Source organism: Rhopilema esculentum, chromosome 7, assembly GCF_057945365.1.
Source record: "Rhopilema esculentum isolate cy_ngs chromosome 7, ASM5794536v1, whole genome shotgun sequence".
In the NCBI taxonomy this organism is placed as follows: Eukaryota; Metazoa; Cnidaria; class Scyphozoa; order Rhizostomeae; family Rhizostomatidae; genus Rhopilema; species Rhopilema esculentum.
In genome coordinates, this window is record NC_142821.1 from 12,146,072 (window position 1) to 12,170,197 (window position 24,126).

Sequence of the window (24,126 nt, forward strand, 5' to 3'; positions counted from 1 at the left end):
GGGGCAGAAAAGGTCCATCAATTGCCCTCAAAATGGTTATAAACAACAAAAACTTGATATAATTGACGAGCAACTATTTACAGTTCTGTTGAAACTTTATCAGTTTGGTTTCAACAACGATTAAAGGTTAGGTGTGCATTCGAAATTGCCATAGGCATGTGTTCCAGTGCAGGGAAAACTGAGGGAAAATACTCGAAAAGTTTCCGGTGACCAGCAGCACACAACACTATTGAATCATAATGAAAGGTGCAATTAATCTGAATAATTTGCACAAAATAATGGCTTGGTACACAAAACCTAGAGTAAGCTCAAAACTCAAAATAATTATTTCAACTTCAACATAAATTACATCGTAAAGTAAACTTTTTGCAACTAATAATGTTTGATAAAATGTCTGACATATTAAAACACTAATTATTCTCGTAACATTCTACAGTCCCGGACAAAAAATAGCTGAGACTTTTAAGAAAAGTTGATGTTTTCTCTTCCCATTCAAAAATAACGTTTTTCTTTCCCCCGATTCAATGATGAATGCATGTTTTTGAAGCACAAATAATAGATATGTGAAAAAGAGGCTTTAAATTTACAGGGGCAATGTAAAGTAAAACATGGCAGATATTTAGTCGCAACAATTTCGTCCGGGATTGTGGATCTGCCTTATCTCCGATGAGTAACCAACTTTACTGCTTTTCTACTAACATCCTAACAAAGATCACTACTTTTTCCGAATCCGGAATAACTGACCCCCAGCGCCTCAACAGTCCCCATGAGAATACATGACAATGATAGCATCCCCACAGGAAATATGCATCTACCTACAATCTCCATGTGTCATATGGTGCGAATTCTCCTACAAAATGGCGTATAAACAAGCGAGAATTGCAATTTCTAATTTTTGCTCTCGCATCTTCTACTATCAACATGAATTTCAGCCTTTTTGTTCTCGAGTCAGAAAAAAATTAATCAATGTGAAGGTTTTTCTACAAACGCAAAAATAGGGGTACAGGGGATGGCCTTATCGCAATTATGAGCTATTGTGAAGCTTTATGGAGAAGTAGATTAAAAAAGGCGAGAAGAATCTCTATTCTTTATGTCGGATCTTCCACAAAACCATACATAAGAGAAAGGTTGGTATAGCTTTAATGCAACAGGTTTGTAACAAATAAAAGAGCTAGGTTCAGGGTGGGGCAGCGAACAATTCTAACCACGCCCACTGAAGGAATCACTAAAATATGACAATTGGAGAGTTGCTAAGCAATCGATAGCCAGTATTGACTTTACTGACATTTAGGCATATTTCTTATATTACGAATCGAAGTTGAGCCAATGTATCACCCTGGTTGAAACTATAAAACTCTAGTAGAAACATATATTACAGATAGATGTATATATTCCCTACTTCAACTGAGCATTACCTATTGCCTTGGGGTTTGAATAAAGCTTACAGAACACCCTTGCTGTCGTTCATTTGGGAACACCGTCTTAAATGAAATACTCTTGAGACGATGGCGACAAATGTTCCTATTCTATGTGCATTGCAAACAAAACCATGACTTTTGCGACAAGATTCCAGATCGAAGTCCTTTATAAATGCAAATTCTCAAGAGGGCAATGTGTGAAATTTCGTTATCCTCATGAGGAGAGGGTTTTTTAGTCAATGGTCTGGTGGGAATCGGTAGGGGACACCAAGCCATGAGGTGCATTCCCGCAATTCATTTGTTTAATAGGCGCGACCCAAAAAGGCTTAAAAAATAGAATTTTCGATCAAAATTGGCAGAATTTCATAGACTTTGCTATGATGGTGGTTGATAGTTCAGGGCCAGCATTTTGGATAAAGCAATGAAATAACAGTTGTAAGCATTAGACAACAGTACTTTTAAGTAAGGGAAAGTCTCTACAAAGATCTATTCGAACTCTACTCATCAACTTTCGTCGTCCATCTTTTCTCCCAGTGAAGTGAACAAACAAAATGCGAGGGAATCAGAGAGGAACTTTTACTTGCTCAGCTCGAATTGTTTCTATATATGAAGGAATTCTAGAAGCATTCTCCTTAACATAACTGATTTCAACAACAACAGCAACCTGACTTCTTTTGAATATAATCGGTTTCAACATCAACAACGACTTGTGAATGTTGACAGCAACAGAGTCACGAGGACGCAGAACCGATTGCGAGGCCACGGTAGATGGGAATAACATGAGCTCTTTCAAGTCGAGGCTCACAGAGTCCATTAAAGAGATCCAAAATTCCTTCATAAACAGTTGACAGGAAACGTTGCCTCGACAAAGCTAGCTGCCATTTGCGATCAAATCTTCAGGTTCACGGTCAGACTTAGTCCAAATGAGCCATTCTCAGGAAGATATTCAAACTGAGAGTTGGTACCTGACGACTGTGAGCCTTCAAGCGAAGGTTTCTATCGTCTGTAAGCAGGACCACGTTTCTTTGAAGCCGTACAGGGCTGTCGCCTATGGAAAACAGGTTCAAATTTGAAAAAATATTCATTAAGTTTCATATTTAGCTCTGCTTTTATAAGCAGAAGGCGCAAAATCAGTTTGGAATTCTTTATTTATTTAATTCATCTATCACAGATACTTGGTGCTTGGATACAGAATAGTGCCTGAAATACATGAAGCACCAGCAATACTTTAATGATAGAAAAAGCTTATTATAGTCAGCTCGCTCAATTTTTTTTATTTCTAACAGAGTAAATGAGTGAATACAGAAAGGACATGGCAAAAAGGCAACGTCTCACCAATTCTTCGGGAATGAAATTTTCTGTGGCCCGTTCTATGCACCAAATATAAATTTGAAAATGGCTTTGAAAAAAGTAAACATTTAGTAAACTAAAGCTTTTCGTCTGACACTCTTCAGAGTTTAAAACGTCAGAACATAGATCGAAAACTCTAAGCTAGGAAATATATATACCCAGTTGTGGATCGAAATAGGCCAATCAGAAACACGTGCACATGACTGTTGAGGTTGACCAATCAGTGCCGCTTGCCTATTGAGAATGTTACAAATGGATTCCTAAGGTGAAAACGAACTCCTTTTGTCTACAAAGTAGCGGTTTTTTCGTGCTTATGTAGATAGATTCCAAAACTGCTAGGTGGAACGACGATCAGGCTTTACCAATAATCCGGAACATGTCGCCATTATACAAATTATCTAGCATATCGGAATTAGCAATTAAACTTTAAAAGTCAAACCTGGCGAGAATCTTGACATAGATTCGTCGCAGTAATGGAGACAGCTTGAGAGAATAATATCATCATTTTTTCCCTGAAAAAGCAATTTAGTCAGAAATCAGAAAAGAACATGATTGGAAAACAAAAATGATAGTAATAAAACGGACGACAACGGGGCGATTACCTCATCTATAAACAGGCAACCAATCGTAATGAAAGGCCTATTCGTTACTGGATAATCAAGTAATTAATGTCAATTTAAAACTGCTCAGCTCTTATGCAAACCAATTTGAATTTTTAGACGACAAGAGCTTGTGACCGCCAATTCTCTTCAAAAAGCATCGACAGAAAAAACTGAGCTAAAATCATCAAGTCATGCGATTAGAACCGGGTGTAACCAGTAACGCCGAGCCACGATTGTCGTGCTGCGGTACGACCGAACATACGACTAACCATGCGACTGATTATATGCTCTTAACATTATTAATTGTTCACGTAACAGCACTATCAGGGCATGAAAACACACCCGACCATTTGACCGGGCGGTCGCAAGAAATTTTTCATGCATAGAGCTCTGCAGGAAATTTTTCAAAATAAGCTCTTTTTTAAATAATATTTGTTTATTGATAAAACATGAGGATAAAACAAATGTATCTTATGTATATAAAAAACCCCTTTTCCAGGTCAATTTAGGCGTTCATAAAAAATGATTTTTAGATGGTAGTAAACTTGCTCAAAATTTTACAAATGCAGCTTATGCTTTCATAAAACTGATGACACATCATTATAGTTTTTAGAACGTGATTTTTTTTTATTTTTACATTCTCGCAGGAAATTTTTGCATGATTTTTGTCTGGTCGCAGGGTGGACATTTTTGTCCACCCTATTGTCCTGACCATTTATGTCCTGACCACCATTACCACGTTGCGAGCAGATGACCCTATATACGTTTTTTCTCTACGACTCAATGCCTTAAATGCAGAGAACAAACTTCCTCTCTTTCAACATTGTAGTAACTTAAAGTGGCAAAAGGTTCAGTTGCAGAAAATCTTGAACTCTTTATTCGTGAGCCCTTCGCAACAACTTGTAAAATCATGCAACTGAAGGCGTTGTCTCAGGGAAATTGTTCTTACTTTTGACGTATGAATTCCTTCGCATAAGTCAGAAGTAGTTTGAAGCAGGCGAAATTCGACTTGCAGATTAACACAATTGAAGTATATATATAATGCTGCTATTTTCTGTGTTTTAGCGCTTTTATGACACCCTCAGGTTGTCACTGGGCTGTGAGGTATACGCCACAGCTCAATCGCATCATGCAGTGTTGCTGCAAAGCAATTTAGATTTTGGAAACATTGCTTAAAACAATGCCTTCAAAGGCTGCATCAAAGTGACAAGAATTTTGCTTGTGCATATTTGATTGGCTAAGATTTATTTTCATTGGACACAGAAAAAAATTAAATTTAGAAATTAGGTTAATACACACCTTGTCTTGCGAAAACTCTTCATTTCTAAACGCAATCGAATCTAACTCTGTTCCAGCACTCGTTAATGCCTTTAGCCTTGCGTTGTCTTCGCTAAAGCGACTTTCCAACATTTCCATTGCAATTCTGCAATTTTGGAGAAAATTATAACAACACTAGCATGGAAAAATTGAGACAAACAGAATGCAGTCATTCCTGTCCTGCAAATTACAGAACCTATGCCTCGCGGATTGCGTACAAGATTTATGGTTCATACATCTAAAAAGGATAGTTTCATCTTTGCTTTAGCCCTTTTTTCTTTTATTGGAAGCGATTCACATTTATAAGCCATCACAGAGGATAGACCACGGAAGATGAAGGATTATTAAAAACAGCCCCTCCCTCCTCCCCCCTCCCCCCTGGAAAAAAGCAACAACGAAAATTTCTGAAATCCTTCAAATTCAGAAATACACACCAAAGTTTGAAAAAGGACAATATTGATCAGAATTTTTCCCAAGAAAAAGTTCCCAAGAAAAAGTTCCCTCTAATTTGTAACTACCTTATTCAATATCTGTTCTTCGTCACTTTCCGCCTCGCTAAGTTTACCTTTGTTGGGCAATAAGTTTCTATCACATTGAATATGTGTTTCCGTGAGACAACCCGATTAACGGTTTCCCAAACAGAAAATTTCAGGGCCACCTTTATTTAAAAGCTGCCTCCGAAATGGCTGTGTTCTACCAATTAGGTTCTAAGATAGACGATACTTTGTCTATAGAGCACATTCCGGTACGTGTATTTCCTTCCAGGAGTTAATTATTTTCGATACTGCGGTCATTATTGTCTTTAGTAGGATTTACATCTCCTTATGGAGCTGCAAGTACCGTCTTGGAACTGCAAGTGCCCCGTTGTGATTACAACACCTTTTGTGGCTGAAAATCCCCCCTGATGAGTTTTCGTCTTCTTCAATCTATATGCAAGTATTAAGGCCCTGTTTACCTCGCCCGTTCCTTTACCAACATCGCATTGGCTTCATTTGGACATTTGCTGGGCACATCTCTGCCCTTCTTCAGACCATCCAGTTCATTGACGACTGAAACGTGAAGAAAATTAACCAAGATCGTGAAAATGCCTTGTGACAAGGAAATGAAAGCTCAAAAAAGCAATTTGTACCAAAACATTTCAGGGTTGCACGAGAAGATAAAATATATTGTTTGTTTTTGCTTCTACCTAGCATCTGAAGCTAGTTTTAGGACACTGAGAAGCTATGCTTATCGAGCAGTGTCCTGATCCTTCCACTCGATGTGACCACACCTTGTGATTCATACGCCTGGAATTACAGTGAGCTGGCAACCCCCTCATTCTCGGTGAAAATTTGGTCTTGTCAGGGACTCGAGCCTCAGATCTTCGGATCTGTAGTCCGCGACACTCTAATCACTAGGCCATCATCGCATCCTTAAAATATTTTGGAATATATTGAAGAACTTTTAATCTGATGCTATTCGTGAAATATCAGCTGTCCAGTTTAACAAAAAGGTGTAAACTTGCGGATCGAAAATAACGGCAGAGAAAAAATAACGCCTTTGAGCTATCTCTTCATTTACGGGAGTTGGCTGTTGACGACCTTTAAGTTTTGCGTTTAAATTTTGGTCCACTTTCCGAACGTTTTTAATTCTAAGGACCGAAGAGCAGCGGCAGAAAAAGTATTTCAAACTTCTCCCTTAGAAAATCTTAAAGGTAAAGAAAACTATTTCTCCCTTAAACCCTGTACAGCATCTTTGTATGTAAAATTTCCCATATCTGGTATTTTTGCAAGAAATTTGTTTTGTTTTGAAAACAAAACTCGTGCTTAATTTGAGACTGTGCAACTTTATAAGGAATAGGGTTTGAAGGCACTATGTCCAGTCAGCCAATCGTTCAGAGTTAACAACAGGCTTTGGGACGCATTCTGTAGGAAAACATTGAGAATCAGCCGATTGGGTACGTAACAATAGGTCTATTGTCTAGTCCAACCAATGAGAAATTTGAATGGCCAGCGAAATGAATTGGAACATACTGCCTTTAAAGTGATGTTGTTTAGAACGGTTTAATCTTGACTACACCGTCCGAAAGCATATCTCTAAATATGAAAAATTGGTACTGCCAGCTCTAAATTGACATAAAATGGTTCAAGACCCGAAGCAGACTAAAAAGGGTTTTAGAGTTTAAAATTTGCGTATCAATAAACATTTTATAATAACAAAAATAAAAACAAATAAACATACCAACTAGAGGAAGAACAACATCGAAATCTCTCGAATCGACAATCTTTAAAATCCCGGCGAGGTTATCGATGAAACAGTTAGTGTCAGGAACAATGTGCTTTGGGTGGTTTTCAAAAATGACATGAACTTGAGATGCATTGTTTTCTACGATGGCCTAAAAACCAAAATTAACCAGTTGAAAGCTTGCGAACTTTGTTAACACGTTCTTGCAACGTAGAAGAGAAGCAATAGATTTGAATGGATAAGAGAAATACAATTTACTTTTCTTTTTGAGAAAAACTCAGATTTTTCTCTACAAACGAATTAATGATAAAAATATAATCAGTTAGGTTGATATAAAATCAGAGTTCAAGGGCGAGCTTCACGCACTATACAACCAACCAATTGGCAGTTAACAAAAAACAGAGAATATTCTTCTTTGAACTAAACAGAGAACTATGGCATATTCTTCTTTGAATATTAGCTTTCGTACATAGTTATATTGCTAACAAATATTAAATAATATTCAGTCTGAATAAAGTAAGAAGACTTTTTTAGGAAAATACGATATGAACTTAAATTCACTGCTCGAGAAAAAGAACCTTGCTAAAGTTCGGTCCATTGCAAAGTACTTTTATAGATTGGACATTGAATAAGATAATGTTAAGTACTGCAAGACAACGGTTCAATAAACTTGAGATATACAAGGAGCATGTGAGTTCAGTTGACAACGAGCGTGAAAGCTGTCGAGACATTAAAATTTACCAGAATCTTTCGAACCATACATGAAAAAGTGATTTGTAGAAAAGGCGGCTTATCAGTATAAGATGATACATGATGATTTTGAGAGATGCTTCAAAGCCTTTCCTAAACTGTAAATGTCCGAACTTTTTCTTCTAAAAATGGTGCAAAATAGGACACCGGTGTGCAAAATAAGTTTTTCATGGGAAAACATGGATCATATCAAAATGGGATTTGAAGATTGGGATGGCAATTAACGTGATGGAAAGAACAGTGTCAAAAATGGCTGGGACAGTGTCACAGTGCAGAGAGAAAATGTTCCTCAAACTGAAAATGACTCTAATTAGAGTCAAAACGTTTAAGTTAACTCAATATAATGGACTTGTTTGATGGTACAACAAGGAATTGTCTAATACCGGATTCGTCTACTTATCCGATTGTCATGATGTAACAGAAGTTGTCGAATGCTTCAAACATGTCTTTTTTCTTTGTCTTGGTGCTTATTATTAAAACGTTCTATTGCAAAGATCTCAATAAGGCATGGACAGAGCTGTAAGAAGCACGGAGTGGCAACAATAGAACCATCCTGTTCCATACCTAGTTTTTGCACTTTAACTGCAAAAATAGATGGAAGTTATTATACTTACAGCTCTCTCTTGTTTTTTCTTCACTTGGTCGCTCAATTTAGCTGTTAACTCCATCTTTTTGGCCTGCAAAGGTAACATTCGTATAATGGAAGCGCTAGCATCAGGGGCATCATCATCATCATCATCATCATCATCATCATCATCATCATCATCATCATCATCATCATCATCATCATCATCATCATCATCATCATCATCATCATCATTATTATCATCATCATCAACATCATCATCATCATCATCATCATCATCATCATCATCATCATCATCATCATCATCATCATTATTATCATCATCATCAACATCATCATCATCATCATCATCATAATCATCATCATCATCATCATCATCATCATCATCATCATCATCATCATCATTATTATCATCATCATCAACATCATCATCATCATCATCATCATCTTTATCATAATCATCGTCATCATCATCATCATCATCATCATCATCATCATCATCATCATCATCATCATCATCATCATCATCATCATCATCATCATCATCATCAATTAAATTAACTAAAGTACAATTCAATAATCAAAATGACAAATTAGAGCTTTTTACGCAAATCACATCAAATCACATCAAATAACATCAGGACACGTCATGACACGTCACGAAACGTTACGAAAGTGTGAAAATCCATAGGAAACTCTACTTAAAAATCATTTCAAGTGAAACATTTGGCCCTCAAATCTCTAAAAAAATACAAAAAGTTTGAAAATTTTTTTTTGAAATGTAATTGGCTGCAACTGAGCGACATCAAAATATTAATTTGTTGATGGCCCGAATAGCTGGTACACTTTTTTGTGACATCAAATAAAGAATTGCCTTTTTGTGCACCTAACCTTGCTTTCTCTCACTGAGTTTCTTTGTTAGCGGTCGGACAGCAGAAAGTGTAGTTGCGGATAACATTATCGTAACTTTGAAGGCAAAGACTATTTGACGGTACAAGAAACCGAAGATAACCCTTACTCTATAAACATACCTTCAATTCTTTGAGATACTGAAGCTCTCGACTAGAACAAAAAGTACAGTTATTACGATAAAAACTACCAACATTTGTGTCTTTTGCATTTTATATACATTCTAATCAAATCATGAATTGATAAAAGTTGACGTGGAGTACCATAATCAACAGTAGCTTGGAGATTTGGCAAAAACGTACAAGGACCAAAAGCAAAACAAGGAAAAACAAAACGTAAATCCTTGAAAACGGTCCTGGCGTTTTTTTGCAAAAAAAGTGTTTAGGTGGAGGGCCTATTCGCGGGGTAGTTCATTTCAAATTTTTGTATTTTTCTCAAAGATTAAACAAAAAAACAGCATAATTTTGCTTGCTGCAATCTGAAAAGATTCACAACATGACAAAGCTTGGATTCCTTTTCGCTTTTTTGTGATCATTCAAAGATGCAACAGCATGTAGCTATTGCAGCAAAGTATGGACTGGAATGATCTTTGTTGAGGAGAAGAGTAGTCAGCTGCCAAGCTCACATTGTTTACAGGTCCCTTAGATTCTTCAGTTTTAAGGAGAATTTAGTGAATACCAGAAAAATTGAAAATTGCTTACTCGTCGATATTTTCTACCACATCTTCAATGATGACGTCACTTTCATCACCCTGCATAAGAACAAATAATTATAAATCAAATGTTTAGACGGAGGTGATCTATCAGCGCAAAAAAGCACTGTAATCTATACAGACATGATTATAAAGTTAAATTAAAAGTAAAATCTTACAAAATCTCGAATTTTTCGTTATTGCTACGGAAATAAAAAATTGATTATGCAAAATATAGACCTAGATCAGAAGATGGTTCTGCTTTCAATAAAAGCACACAGGCGAAAATTCTAATATCGAAAATAAACATAAATCTTGAACTACAATCTTGAACAGGATTAATGAGACAAATTTCAATTTTCAAAATGCAAGAAAATATTCGTAAAAGAAATAACTCAATCCCTCCGACCCCCCCCCCCTCCCATAAATCAAAGTTATAGTTTTAGTCACAGCATCACAGCGTAATTCAAACATTGTAAAAGGGGGTCTGGGGTGAGAACATTTTACCTTATTCGAAAAAGTCTAAAACCTTTTGGAAAATCTCTGTAATTTTGGTCTTGAATTGTAGCTACTACAAAAAGCATTAAAATATCCTGCAACAAAACAAGATGCAACCTAAATCAGTGTATCGATGAAAGAATTGTAGATACCTGTAAATCAGTGTCATTTTCTTCAAGGCATAAGGTTGTACCGTTTTTGGTTGGGGAATCAAAAACAACAGAAGGCGTAACAACTTCAAACGACCGGGTCTCTTCATTGTAGACAACCGGCAGTTTGCCGCTCTCTGATATCATGAACGCAAGCTCTTTCAAACTCTCCATTCTGAGCAGTCGTTCAGCTTTGTTCTAGAGGACAAAGTAAAGGTTACTGGAATACTGGTACAGTTTGTGCTGAAGAAATAACAGAGAGGCTTTTGGTCGCAAACCACACGAAGACGAGTCAATAGCCACAATCCGTTATTAGAATAAGCTGTAGATATTGCAGTCGCAGTAGTTAAAAATCCCTTTTAAAAGGTTATCTTTGGACAGGTTTCTGCGCAACTTCAAACAAAATGCCTCTTCCCTTGAATTTTTCTCTAAAGCTGTAGCAGACCCAACCAAATTCAGATATTTACATACAAAACTCAGCCTGATATAGAAGTTCCATATTTCTAAAATAGCATATTCTCAGCGGACACACGAAAAAACAAAATATTCATATTTTATTCTAAGTTATATTCTGGTAAGATGTGCAGCTTTATGATATGTCTGATGTTTTAGTCTATCAATATCAACAACGAGCTTTGAGACAATATCAAATAGTAAAATCTTATAAAAGAGTTCAGTGTGAGAATAATTTTAGGGGAAACTTAGAAACATCGAAGCATTGTTACAAAAAATGTGCCGTCTTCAAAGCAATACAATAATAAAAATTCGCGGCCATCAAATTTTGCAGAGAAATCGTCATAATGCATACAGACATTAGACATCAAAAAACTGTATGTATACGTGAAAATCTTTTGAATAATGTAGAAAATTAAAATATTTGACTGAAGACACGGACTAAAGGACGTGATGCGCGCATTTGCGCACAGTCACTTCTTGGTGGCAACGCATAAAAAGGTTTAATCTAGCGAGGCGTGTCATTAACAGCTCAACTTTGTCTTCAGAAATAATATAGGTAGGTAAAAATGGCACAGCATTAATGTAGCCTACCCGATCTATTTGCAATGCTTTCATCGAGGGCTTGTCCATTTCAAAAAGAGGCTGGAACCCAGATAAGAATTTGTCTTCGAAAAGGCCTACAGGCTCACCGTCTGCAAACACAATACAACGCTTAAACAAGAGTTCCAAGCCCTTGTATAAATAGTATAGCAATGTCTTAGTGGCCTTATTATTCCTGGGGCGAAGAATTCAGCTGAGGTTTGTGGGACTAAAAGCCAGTGGTGTAGGGCTATCAAATAACCAGAGGAGGAAGGGTCGGGCTTTTGCGCAAAATGTTGCAAAACAATAGCAAAAGGGTTATGTACTGGAGGGCTCGAGGCTGGAGGGAACGATTGAGGTATCAGAAGTGCTGTCCTTCAAACCCATAAAAGCATTGGTAGACTACTGAAAATCTTAACTGATTCTGCTGAAAAGGGACAATGGGTTTCGCTGAAAGTGTGTTAGAGACCCTTTTATAAACCTCAAATGCAAAAACTCAAGTAGGGCCTTTCTGAAAATAAAAAAGCTCTTGTAGCAGGGGTGGGATATCAATTAGAACTGAAAAACTGCTTCTGTTCTGTTAACACAATATTCAGTTTTAATGCTTTCGGGAAGATAATCATATACTGATAATATCAAGAAAACCTACTAAAAAGCATTCCTTCAAATGTAAATATCAAATATGTTTTGAAACTCAGAGTGGTATGAGTTCAGCTAACTTGTTTTATTTAGCTTGCTGTTCACCTAAAGGAACCCGACATGGTGCTTGGACTGCAAATAATGTCACGTTAAGGTATTAAAGGGCAAAATTGTTTATGTATAGAAAGAGAAGAGCGCAGAAAACAGGTCCTTTAATTTTTTCCGCTGAGCAAGGATTCAAAAGCTGAAGGATATTGTCCGGAAGAAAGCTATCCCGTGGAGCATTGCGTTTTTCAGTTTGCTTCATTCCGCTTTCAAAAACCTGATGCGAATTAGAAAAGCTTTAGTTTCAGTTCGCTGTTGTCCATTTGAACAAAACAAGGGCTTTAACAAGAAACCGAAATGAATTCCCTACTTCCAATTTCAGCTCACCAATGCTTTCATTTTCATTTCGTTTTAATTTCATTTTAAAAAACACATTTAAAATGAAATTGTTCTCTGCCCATTATTGATTTTCATCTTATGCAAAAAAGGTCTGTCCCTGAGTTTCTCGTCCTCATTATGTCACGTGACGGTGTCAAACTATTAATTGATATATAAATGATTATGGAAGTTTCAGATTTGATTATTTCAGTAATTGTTGGCAATTTTAGTTCTTGCACAATTTTTTGCTCATGTGAACACAAAAAGGGCTGGGATAAGACATTGAACTCAACTCGTGGCTTTTTGAGGTTGAAGAACTCTGAAAATTCGTATATTATATGCAAGCTCTTCAGTTAAAAGATATGTTTTTTCAAAAATGATTGTTTTATTCAACAGGCAAGGCGCATGAAAGACAAAGAGACAAATTGCATCACCTTCTGATGCCTTGGCAGGCAAAATATCGTAACTTCGAATTGCATTTATGAACCGTACAATGTTCTCCCAAATGTCCTTCATATGGCTGTAGAAATTAAGAAAGATGAATTTTAAAAGAAATGAATTCGAAATCAGGGAATGATTCAGAACAACTGAATTAAATAATCAAAGTATCAAGAATAGTAGCAATATAACGAACATTAATGAATGAATGATTTTAGACAAAAATCTCATTCCTTCAGGATTTTTAATTCTGTCAGCAGACTTTTTTAATGTTCTTGGGATATAAGAAAAAGCAGAAGAATTGAGTAGACCTTAAAGGAGGTAGATTAAAAATTGGTATTTATTAAAAATCTTAATCAGTAAGTTATAATTTCAAATTATATGGATTATATATAATTACATAAATTATATTTATGATTATATACATGTTTATAGTTTTTGTAATATTTTTTGAAGAAAGTTTGATCATTTGATCGTATGATGCGCAAATGAGAAAAGGTTTTTAACTGGTTGACGGAGTCTTTTCAATCCTTTACTAAAATGAGCCCTAACATTTTTAAACAATTTCATGAATGATATCTTCAACTGCTCAAACTTTAATTTTTAGCTTGTGTTTCATCCTGAAAATAGATACAGAAATTGTTACTTAACGCCTCTTAGGAACGTGCAAGCCATAATGGATGCAAAGCCAAAATAAACAACAGAGCGACTGTGTTGCATAGCCGAGACACGGAAAACAAATATAGTGAAAAGGTTGTTGATGACATCATAACATGCATACCAAACAGAAGAACATTTGATGGTATCAAGGTATCCGCACATCCATTTCATCCATGCATTCACTGCTGGTAATAATTGATCCAGAGCATCGGTATCTGAAAGCCGTAAATAAGACCATGATTAAAACACAGTGAGAGTTTTTTAAGGAAACAAACTTGTTTCGATTCTATTTCTCCAAATGAAAATGTAAATTTGGGGTGTGAATATCGAAAAGGGACCATTTTTGAGATGCAAACAAAATTATTTTATACTGCATTAGAAGATAAGGTGAAAATCCATCGTTTTTGACCCCTCCATTTGATGATTTTTGCCATCTGAGGTTGCCTATGGCGTTTTATTGAATTACCACAACAAATTCATACCTCTGGTAATAACTAATTAAATGCTCATAAAGAAATTTCTACTAGAATAAATGGGGTCTTTTAATAATGTCTTCTTAATGTCTACAATAATTTTAAAAGCCCCCCCCTTGTATAATCCCCCCCCCTCGAATAAGCCCTCATCCAAAAATATCAAAAATAAATACCCCCGGGGGCTAATTCGAGGATTTACGGTATTCGTTTAGCTTAATTAAAATTTCATTGTTTGGCTCCCAGCAGCCAAACTACAGTGACAAAGAGTTGAAAAAAAAACAAAGTTAGAGATGCTTTTATACAAAATCCATAATCGAAGGACAAAAAGTTTACAAAGTACAACGCAACAGATTTACTGAAAAAGAAAAACTTGCTGAAAAAGCATATCAAAAGAACACTGTATTGGGCTTTCTAGCCATAATATCTCGTTGAAATGATCTTAGGTACAAGAATTGTATACATGCCAAAAAATTAACGCTAGAGTTAAGCTTATTAAATTACTAACCATTTTAAGAACAGGGGAATTGAACGAGAGGTGGCAAAAAAGCCAATAGTGCGTTAGATATGTAGCAAAAATCACTGTGATTGTGCAGATTGTGTTAAAAGTCTGAAACTAAATTGTTGTTTTAAGTTTCTCATATCAATCAGGGCAATTTTTGATAGTGTGTTTTTAATCAGAATGTTTACCTTACTACTATTTCCAATTTTGTAACACGATATCCAATTCTAAGGAAATGACGTCATAAATACCTCATAAATCTATTTTTAGAATGCCTCCAACTCTTAAAATGTTTGCCTTTGTGAGATCTACTTATGTGCCAAATATCATGCTTTTAACACAAAATGCACAATTTTACCACATATTCATTGCACTACAAGAGGCATTTCGTGAACCGATCTGTTCAAACCTTTTCAATATGAGAGCGAATATTGGCAACACATACCGTAATCTTCCATCAAAGTAACACAATGTTGCGCAATTATTCCAACCATATCCAATGCAAATATGATTGCAACGTCAATTACTTCGGATTTGTCTTCTGAAAAAGAAATCGTTGTATTCATTTGAAATGAAATCAGAAATTTCATTAATTGTTTGCTGTGGAGAATATAGAAGAAACGTAAAATTATATCTTTAAATAGACCTTTGTACCGCAAGATATGAAGATAGCACAGAAAAGCGAACAAATAGCATACTAAAGCACTTTTCGTCTGACATTCTTCAGAGTAGAAACGTCGGATAATGACCGAAAGTAGGCTGAAAATTTATATCCAGGTTTGGATCGAAAGTAACGTGAGAAGGAGGATGGGTTTAGACCAATCGGCACTCGCCAGTCTCTCACCTAGTACAAGAGGCTAAGAGAGAATTGGGTCTAGAGCATTACGAAATCAAGGCTTCTGCATAATGGCTGCCCAATGACTAAAGGCTGTCATTTCGACTTGTTTCAGGGGTGAAGTATTTCAGAATGCCACTTCTCCTACCGGTTATCCTAGCTTTTGTTAGATTATATTATCATCATCATATCGAGCACACACTACGATGAAAAATAAAGGAAACCTTTTCATCGCTTAATCTTTTAAGTACCACGTGTTACGTTTCCATATTTTTCTGTCGTTTTTCAAATATCGTAATCAGCCTTGCCATGCAGGAAATATATACATGGACCATGAGATCTGTACATAAATCAAGGCAGACAGTGTGGTTTTACAAATATTGGTAATTCCTGTAAGGGACAATTAACAATACTTATGCATATGGTAATTTAAATTTAATTATGTATTAGGTATTTTTATCAACAAAAAACCCCAGAAAGGTTTCAAATAAAATCCTGGTTAGAAAGTGGGCTCCACGATTTTGAAGAGTCAATTGAATTAAAAAATTTAATATTTAGTACACATGTATGTAGTTAGATGTATGTTTAAGTTTCACGAAACCTTTCGCTTTTTTCTTATGTTTAATGGCCCAGGGGTAGAAATATTATTTTGCTTTCCAGGATATCGTTATTAGTAGTGTTGTAGAGTAATTTCGTGTATGTAAAGTATTTTGTGATATGTACTTGTTGATTTCTATTGCATTATACAAAAAAAGACAAAGAATAAAAAACTTGAAGTATTCTGAAAAGAAGAGATCGTGTAATTTCATAATTAAATGATATTTAGACGCCCCTCCCTCTTCATGTGGGGCTCTGTTTCAGAGAACTTACATGTGATTTAGAATTCATAGGAATCTATGAAAAAGACATACCTAACTTCTTTAGAAGATTATTGATCGAGAAGATGTTTATGGCCATATATTTAATCAGATTTTCCTTTTTGATGCAAGATGCTTTGTTTGCGTTTAACACAAGCTTGAAAGACTGCATTGCATCTTCGTAAACTGCCATAACATGTTCAAACCTGCAAATAAGACGATAATTAGGGGACTTAAAACCTTGACTTACTCGGAAAAGAAATGCCATAAAAAATGAAAGACAAAAATGGCCACTCAGAAACATATGCCATAGACACGAGTAAGTCAATGTTACCATGTCATCGACAGGGAGTTGGGCTAAACCGAAGCAGAGCCAAGTCATTCAGTCGCCTCTGGGTCAATGTTACCATGTCATCGACAGCGAGTTGGGCTATAGGCCTACCGAAGCAGAGCCAAGTCATTCAGTCGCCTCTGGGTCATTGTTAAAGCCATCGATGACGTCATGATTAAGCCATTGTTCCTTGTTCTTTTCACGGACCCGCCCGCGTTCAAGATTGTCGAAAATAGTTTGAAACATAAACAACACAGAATTGCTTTTAAACACTTTAATATTTAATTTCGGGCCCAATTGGGCCTTAATGTGAGAATACCTTGCTTGGAATGATACATTATCGTTGAAAATAAAAGAATCCGGGCTTCTCTTAGAAACCGGGCCCCAGGGTGCTGCCAGGGTGAACCCCCTATCTGCGCTGCTGGTTGTGGACTAAAGATCCGTGAAAAGGGGTGCAAATCCACGACATAACCAAACTTTCATTTCTGTCTGTAATTTCGGTTGGAAGAATCACGAGGTGTGGTCACATCGAGACGAAGGGCCAGCACACTGCTCGGTAAGCATAGCTTGTCAGAAACAAATAAAAAAATGCAAATACCTCTAGAAATCAACAAAAACTGTTTTTTTGTAGAAAAAGTAGAGACACGTTGAAATGCTAATGTTAGCCAATTCATGAAACTAGTTGAAAGCTCTGATGCCACTTACCCTATTGTGGTATACAATATTCCGTGGAGGTAGAGGTAATAGACCAAGAACTGCTTACTGGCCTGAAAATAAAAATTATCCTGGCATGAAATAACGAAACACAATTAAACTTTTTTGCTAATACTCAAAACGAAAGTTCATAGGTAAATACACAAAAAACCCCCGCTACAGAAGAAATTAATTCGAAAAGAAATCTAATTAAAGCTATGGTACTTTCTCTTAAAAGGGTCTTGGCCAATACAAAATAAAATTGAACATTTGAGTGGGTGTCTATCGTAATAAGGTTGAATAACTGGGACACTACTAAGTTCGAAAAATTTCTGAGGAGTTCGAACAGTGGGCATTTGAAAACATAAAAGAACAAAGCATTTAATCTGAATTCAATCAAAATAAAACAATCGAATTGATATACTTCTAACTGTTGCCTGTATTTTCATACCAGGGGTATGGCTGTTAAAGACATTTTGATAACACAGATAACAATGCAATTATTTTTTTAGAATATAAATGCTTTTTTCATAAATTCTTAAATAAGTATTTATTTATTAGATTGAGACTTTTGAAACCGCAGCTTGATGATAAAATTAATAATAAGTACCACGACAAAGAAAAATTTTATTCGCCCGTAATTATATACTGAAGATGAATCTAGCTAGAGTCGAAATGTTTTATTTAATTCAATATAATGGACTTGTCTATTTAATGGTTCAACAAGGAATTGTCTAATACCGGATTCGTCTACTTATCGGATATTTGTCATGATGAAACAGAAGTTGGCAAATGTTTCAAACATTATGTCTTTATTCTTTGTCGTCATACTTATTATTAACTTTATATTTTTGTGTATTGCAAAAGACGTTGGTTACAATAGGCTTAAATGCTTAGCTGCCATCTTAAAAATGTTGGTCATGAGAAAATTTTAATAAAAATACTAAAAAATGACAACAAATTGGTTATAATAATATTTACAATCATACTTTAAGGGAAGAAATTTTCGCGGGAAAAATGTTTTACGTTTTTCGTGTTATTGGCCTAAAATCGCCAAAATTTGATCCGCGAAACTTTTGGAAATACGAAATTGGCAAACTCTTGGGAACTTTGAAGACCAAAGATTGTTTTTAAGAATATGAATGTTGATTCTCTTCATTACTTTGTTGGTTGTTTTTTCAGCCTCTGTTGAAAAGAAAGTTTTTTGCGCGACATTCATGATTGGCGAAAAATTGCCGCGAAAAATTCTTTCCGCAAAACTTTCTACCTCTCAAACGTCTAGCATCCAGCGTTCAAATATGTCAGCGTCTTCATCCGATTCATCGTCAGTTACTTGGAATCTTGACCGTACTTTATATGCGTTTTTTGGTCAGAAGCGGGCCCTGTTTTCGTCTTCTATATGGCTTCCACGGCTTTTCATAGCCCTTTTAAGCAAAGTTCTGATAGCCGCCCTGGGCACTTAATCCTAACTTTGCAAAATAAAATCGGGGGCTTATGAGATTGAACGCTTGAAATGCTGCACGTTTTCTACAGAGAATATGGCATTAGGATCACTTTAATAGAGCAGAACTGGAGCTGGCTTAACTAAGGAAAATTTGTCAAAAACTGTTTCAAAAATTTGTCAATCTTACAAATATTTTCATTGGAACTTTTAAAATAATAATTTTCTGAAACCGAATTTTCTTTAAAACCAAAGCAAGAAATTTATGAAATTGAAGTAAAGATACCTCTCTTAAAGAGACTTTTTCTTGAGTTCCATTTTCTTCTGACATATCACCTCCTTCCTTAATTTCCTTGATCTTCCCATTAAAGCCAAGCTTTAACTTGTAGCACTGTCCACCACGAATGAAGACCCATGTATCATGCCTAGAACAAAACAAACTAGTAAGACTTTTTTGTCAATGAATCATTTTCGCATAGAAATTTTTCTAGCTTCAAGTACTTAAAATTGCCTGTAAAAGTACAGTACATTTTACTTCCAATATAATTTTTACCATTGATACAACTTTGCATCATCATCATCATCATCATCATCATCATCATCATCATCATCATCATCATCATCATCATCATCATCATCATCATCATCATCATCATCATCATCATCATCATCATCATCATCATCATCACCTATCTTTTTGTTATGTTCTGTTGTCTACATCCAGCCTCTTCACTAAAGCCTTTTCCGTTATCCAGTAGCCCTTTTTCAAACCTGCTGTCAAACCTTATTCTGTTGTTAAATTGTAGTTAATCTTCAGGTCAGTCTGAGACCTGGTGTTATTAAAACAGTTCATTTTTACACTCTAAGTTACTTGCACCTTCCATGTTATATCATCTGGGAGTGGCATGTTCCAAATTTAAAGAACACACTTTATTGGTAGCTCCCTAGCTAATTTACTAGAAAAAAACTTGATCAAATTTGCTCTTATTGCTGAAAACTAATTCATTCTTTGCTCAAGTTTTATGAGTCTATAGTATCTTTCTCAATTACCTATAGATATTGTCAGACAAGATTTGATCTGGGATTAAAATCAGGATACATACCACAAAGGTACAAAAATATGGTTACTATAGAAAATATCTACATTAAAGTTAGGCATACTTTGAAAAATCGTTATCAAATGCTTTATTTTCTTCCATTCTCTGCCATTCAAAATCCTCAGCCATTACAGACTTTTCCAGGCACTGTTTCTTCGTGAAATCAGCCTGTAGTAGGATTAAACAAAAATCAGAAGTCAAATGGCATTGAGAGCTACAAATCAAGTGGCAACACAATAGACCAATTCGACTTACGGCCTCATTTTAAAAAATTCTTCAAATTAGTTTGTACAAAATTTTTGACCTCAGATTCGGATTGCGAGCAATGATTTTAGTATACTTTGAAGTTTTCATTATGGTATTGCTCACGATATTGATTTTATGACAACAAAAAGATAAAAATTTTATAAGGGATTTGACCGTGATTGGCGACTAGGGGGGTAAAGTTTCCCCCTGAATGATTTTTGCGGTCAAATCCCTTACAAGTTTTAAAACTTCATTTCTCCGTAAAATCTAAAATACAAGCACAAACAATATGAAAAATTGTATCCGGCCTAAAATTATGGTGATAAAACCAAATTTGAGCTTTAAAAAGTCGTATAATTAGGTTAGGAGAAATTTTCAAAACGAGGCCGTAAGTCAAATTGGTGTATAGAAAGTACAATAGAAAGGGTATAACTAATTAGGTAAAATGATAAACCCGACAGCTATGCAGCATGCAGTCACCAAGACACTTGGTTTGTTGGGCAATGTTTTGGGTTGACAAACATTTGAAAAAAGCTCTAGACTTGAGACCTGGATTTGTAAGGCATATTATTTTGCAACAAACCTTATAATTTCAAGATACTTTATTCAGCACGCTCCTACAACACTTTTTTTGCTATTTTCAAAATCAAGATTCTCTTCAATGCAGTTTGGCTGATTCTGTATGCAGTGGAATTTCAATAACAAAATGTAAACTTGACATACACAGAAGCTTTTGCACCACTCTGAATCATAATGGTTCACAACAGCAGGGTTCTTGTGGGCTTGGAGACTTGAAAAAGCATGTTACTTATGCAAAGATTGAAATGTCATAATTTCTAATTGAAATGTAATTTAATTTTGGCATGGATTCTCCTTGTGGCTCAAACTACATTCTAGGCACCCCTTTAATGTATCTAGTGCCATTCACCTAATTCAACAAAAAACTACAAGAAATGTTCTTAGGGTATTTATTCCTTTCAACAATATAAAACAGGTGGACAGATTAACTACCTTTTTCTTGATTTCATGAAATATTCCTAGGAGTCGCTCTCTAGCTGATTCTATTGGCTTGCTTGTCTCCAAACTTCTTATGTAATAGTAAACAGCATCAAGTTTCTTCTTGCTCTTAACAGCAACAACAGCTAGTTGGTTGTAAGACTTGCCATTCTTTGGTGCCAGCAACTGTGCTTTCAGGTAATTTTCATTGGCTTTTGAATAATTTAAATCTTGTTGCAAATCTGTGATATATCTCTCTAGGTCACCCAAATTTAACAAGATCAAATGGCAACTTCTGATGGCATATTTAACCTGCAAAATATTTAATAAGCAATAACAAATATTTTTTATGAAACCCTGAATTTAGGGCCAAAATATTACTTAAACATTTAACCTATTTGGAAATTAGATTTTAAAATGTATTGGATTCTAGATGTCTTTTTGCTGTCTAGACGTCTTGGTATTCCTGACTATTACCTTGTTCATAGTACTACTCATTGCAAGATTTAAACGACTCTGACGACAGCCTATCCTGCACTTCTTCCTTATATCATATCATAATAAATATGCCATAATTATCAGGTTTTACATATTTGATGTCCAAATAAATTTTGGTACAGAAAATTTGAAGTTGACATGAAATAGCAGAACATAGCCTGCCAAAGTAATTTTCATCCATCACTCTCCAGAGTACAAATATACCTTCTGCAATCTTAAATTCAAAAAGTATAAGAGCCATTTGATTAGTCATTTGAAAAATTGTTTATGATAAAACTCACTTGCTTTTTGCAACCAACCATTTTCAAAGGATTTTTCACAAAAGCATCTAAATCAAATTTCCATTCCTCCTGCAGGGACAAAAGCATCTCTTGCAAGAAATCATCCCCATCCTGAAGAAAATTCCAATAAAACTGAACAATTTCATTAAAGTCACGGCCATTTGGTTTTTCATCTAATAACTCTCTTATTTTTGTGATGACATTATGAAAAGTATTCTTCCATAAAGAGCTCTCAACATCATTTTCAAATGAAAAATCCTGGTGCTTGACAATAAGCTCTTTGTACAAGTCTTGAAGTAATGTAGACAGTTCCAAAATTTCTTCAATGTCCTCTAATTCAAGAAAGCTCTTTGCTAATTTTCCTTTCATCTTGTTACATTCAGACTTTATGCGAGACCATACTTTCTCATCTGATGATGAAATCGTCAGATTCTCTTTTTCAGAAATAGTTTCCTTTTGTTTCTCATTTATAATCTTCGCTTTCCCTCTAGGTTTCTTCGGGTCAAATCCTGCAGGTCTTTGAAGCTTTTGGAAGCCTTTTGAAGTTTCAATTTGTTCATTATCTTTTTCTGCTTTCTGGACATCCCTCTGAGCCTCAGCTTGCTCTAAAAGACCTGGAGATGGTAAAATTATGATACCGGCTTTTTTGTTTGTATTATCTGAAGATGCTTCAAGACTTTCTTGATCACAAATTTCCTTATCCGTATCCGAAAAAGTTGCCTTTCCTTTCACTTCCTTTAATGTGTTTTCTTTAGTTCTATTTCCAGAGTCATTTGCAAACACACCATCTTTAAGATTTTTAGGATCAACATTACTTTCATTTTCAGCTTCATTAAACTTAGAATCCTCTGTTTGTTTTTCAACAGACTTTTTTCTTCTAAATGGGGGCTTTTTTCTATCTTTCAAACGCTCTTTCCCTTTGCCTGATGTCTGCTTTAACAACACTTTTCCTCTCCCAATGCCTTTTACAGTATGTGTTTGCTCTTTTGATGCAATTTTTTGCTGCCCTAAGCTCGTGTTGTTTTTGCTCTCCTTGGAATGGGCACATGCATCTTTTGCATTTTTACCTTCTTGTATGTCAATTACATCTTCCCCTTTTTTCTTACAATCAGTTAATCTTCTTTTTAAACTATCGTTCCTACTGTTTGCTTCCCCAGAGGTCTTTTCATCTTTGTTAGGCATTTTAGTTTCCATAACTGGTATATTTGGTTGATCTGCACTGATAGGTCTCTTTGAATCTTCCTTTTCCTCTTCAGCTTTGCTAGCAACTTGATGAGAAGAGTGAGAAAGATCCCAGTCTTCTTTCACAAATTTCTTCTCTTCAGAATGTAAAGTGTTCGTAACAGTGTTTCCCTCGTGAAAATCTTTTTTGTTCACCTGAATATTGGCAGAAAGGCTCCTACTTTTAGCAGACTCTTCTCTGTTATAACCACTGATGGCTTCATTATCTCCATCCAAAGACGACCGCTCTGACTTTCCAGATTTCTGTTCACTTTCTGCTGCATTTTCATTCCTAATGCTGCTTACATTTCCCTTGGTGGGACTCTTCTTCTTTGGCCCGTCTTTTAGCTGATTTTCTCCAGGCTTAACTTTTTCTTTTGGTGAGGTCATAACTTCTGATATCTTCATTTTATCCGAGAACTTCCCCTTTTTCACCTGATACAATCCATAACCTTCCCGAACTCGCGGTTTCCTCATTTTAGCCGTGTCCACGTTTTTGGTTCCCAAGACTTGCTTTTCATCGCATTTTTCCACGCTACCACTATTACTAGCTTCCTTGACATTAAACATATCATTCTTGTCCTCGTTTTGCACCTGGAAACCCTTGCTTTCGCCACTCCATTTCCCATTTTCATTGGATTTCAATTGTCCGTCAGATGAACTTGGCGAATCACTGCTCTCTTTCCTTGCCTCTGCACGGCTATTTGAATGTTTCCTTGATTTATTGTTTAGATGAACATGCTCTGGACTACCAAGGTTCGTGGACTGCTCTAGTTCTTCTTGGGTAATTCGAACTATCTTTTGTGTTGAAGACACATTCGTGTCGTCCGCCATTTTTTGTCTTCTGCTATCGGTGCGTCGGTTGCTGTTGCACTTCTTAGAAAACCTGCCAATCAATGGAAGAACATCGCGAAAGCCGAAGGAGCTCTTCCGTAGACGAAACCAGACGGAGGGCGCAATTCCTAAAGAG

The 24,126-nt window shown here is 35.8% G+C and overlaps 1 protein-coding gene across 2 annotated transcripts; it reads right to left on the reverse strand.

Moving 5' to 3' along the window:
• Positions 1–21: 21 nt before the first annotated feature.
• On the reverse strand, positions 22–24,101 carry LOC135684034 (telomerase-binding protein EST1A). 2 transcript variants are annotated; one of them, XM_089109535.1, is made up of 19 exons: positions 21,936–24,101; positions 21,172–21,468; positions 19,979–20,082; positions 19,104–19,242; positions 17,389–17,450; positions 16,407–16,558; positions 15,106–15,198; positions 13,810–13,903; positions 13,025–13,110; positions 11,541–11,641; positions 10,497–10,691; positions 9,857–9,906; positions 9,278–9,308; positions 8,275–8,337; positions 6,908–7,061; positions 5,643–5,736; positions 4,670–4,793; positions 3,208–3,280; positions 22–2,466 (listed from the first exon to the last, which is right to left on the reverse strand). In XM_089109535.1, exons 1-19 carry the CDS (start codon positions 23,988–23,990, stop codon positions 2,333–2,335), a joined length of 4,101 nt encoding a protein of 1,366 aa, XP_088965661.1. In that variant the 5' UTR covers positions 23,991–24,101; the 3' UTR covers positions 22–2,332. The 2 variants fall into 2 exon arrangements, with proteins under 2 accessions (XP_088965661.1, XP_088965662.1); XM_089109536.1 differs by having other exon boundaries at positions 15,106–15,201; positions 21,936–24,097.
• Between the last annotated feature and the right edge of the window lie 25 nt (positions 24,102–24,126).

What these genes read in the sequence shown, in the direction of transcription:
- LOC135684034 (XM_089109536.1), bottom strand. Translation starts at nt 23,990, where the DNA reads ATGGCGGACGACACGAATGTGTCTTCAACACAAAAGATAGTTCGAATT. An exon ending in TAATCTTCTAAAGAAGTTAG is followed by an intron (nt 15,202 to 16,406) that starts GTATGTCTTTTT and finishes TTTCTTTTTCAG; the next exon opens with AAGACAAATCCGAAGTAATT. An exon ending in AGAAAAAACAAGAGAGAGCT is followed by an intron (nt 7,062 to 8,274) that starts GTAAGTATAATA and finishes TTTGGTTTTTAG; the next exon opens with GCCATCGTAGAAAACAATGC.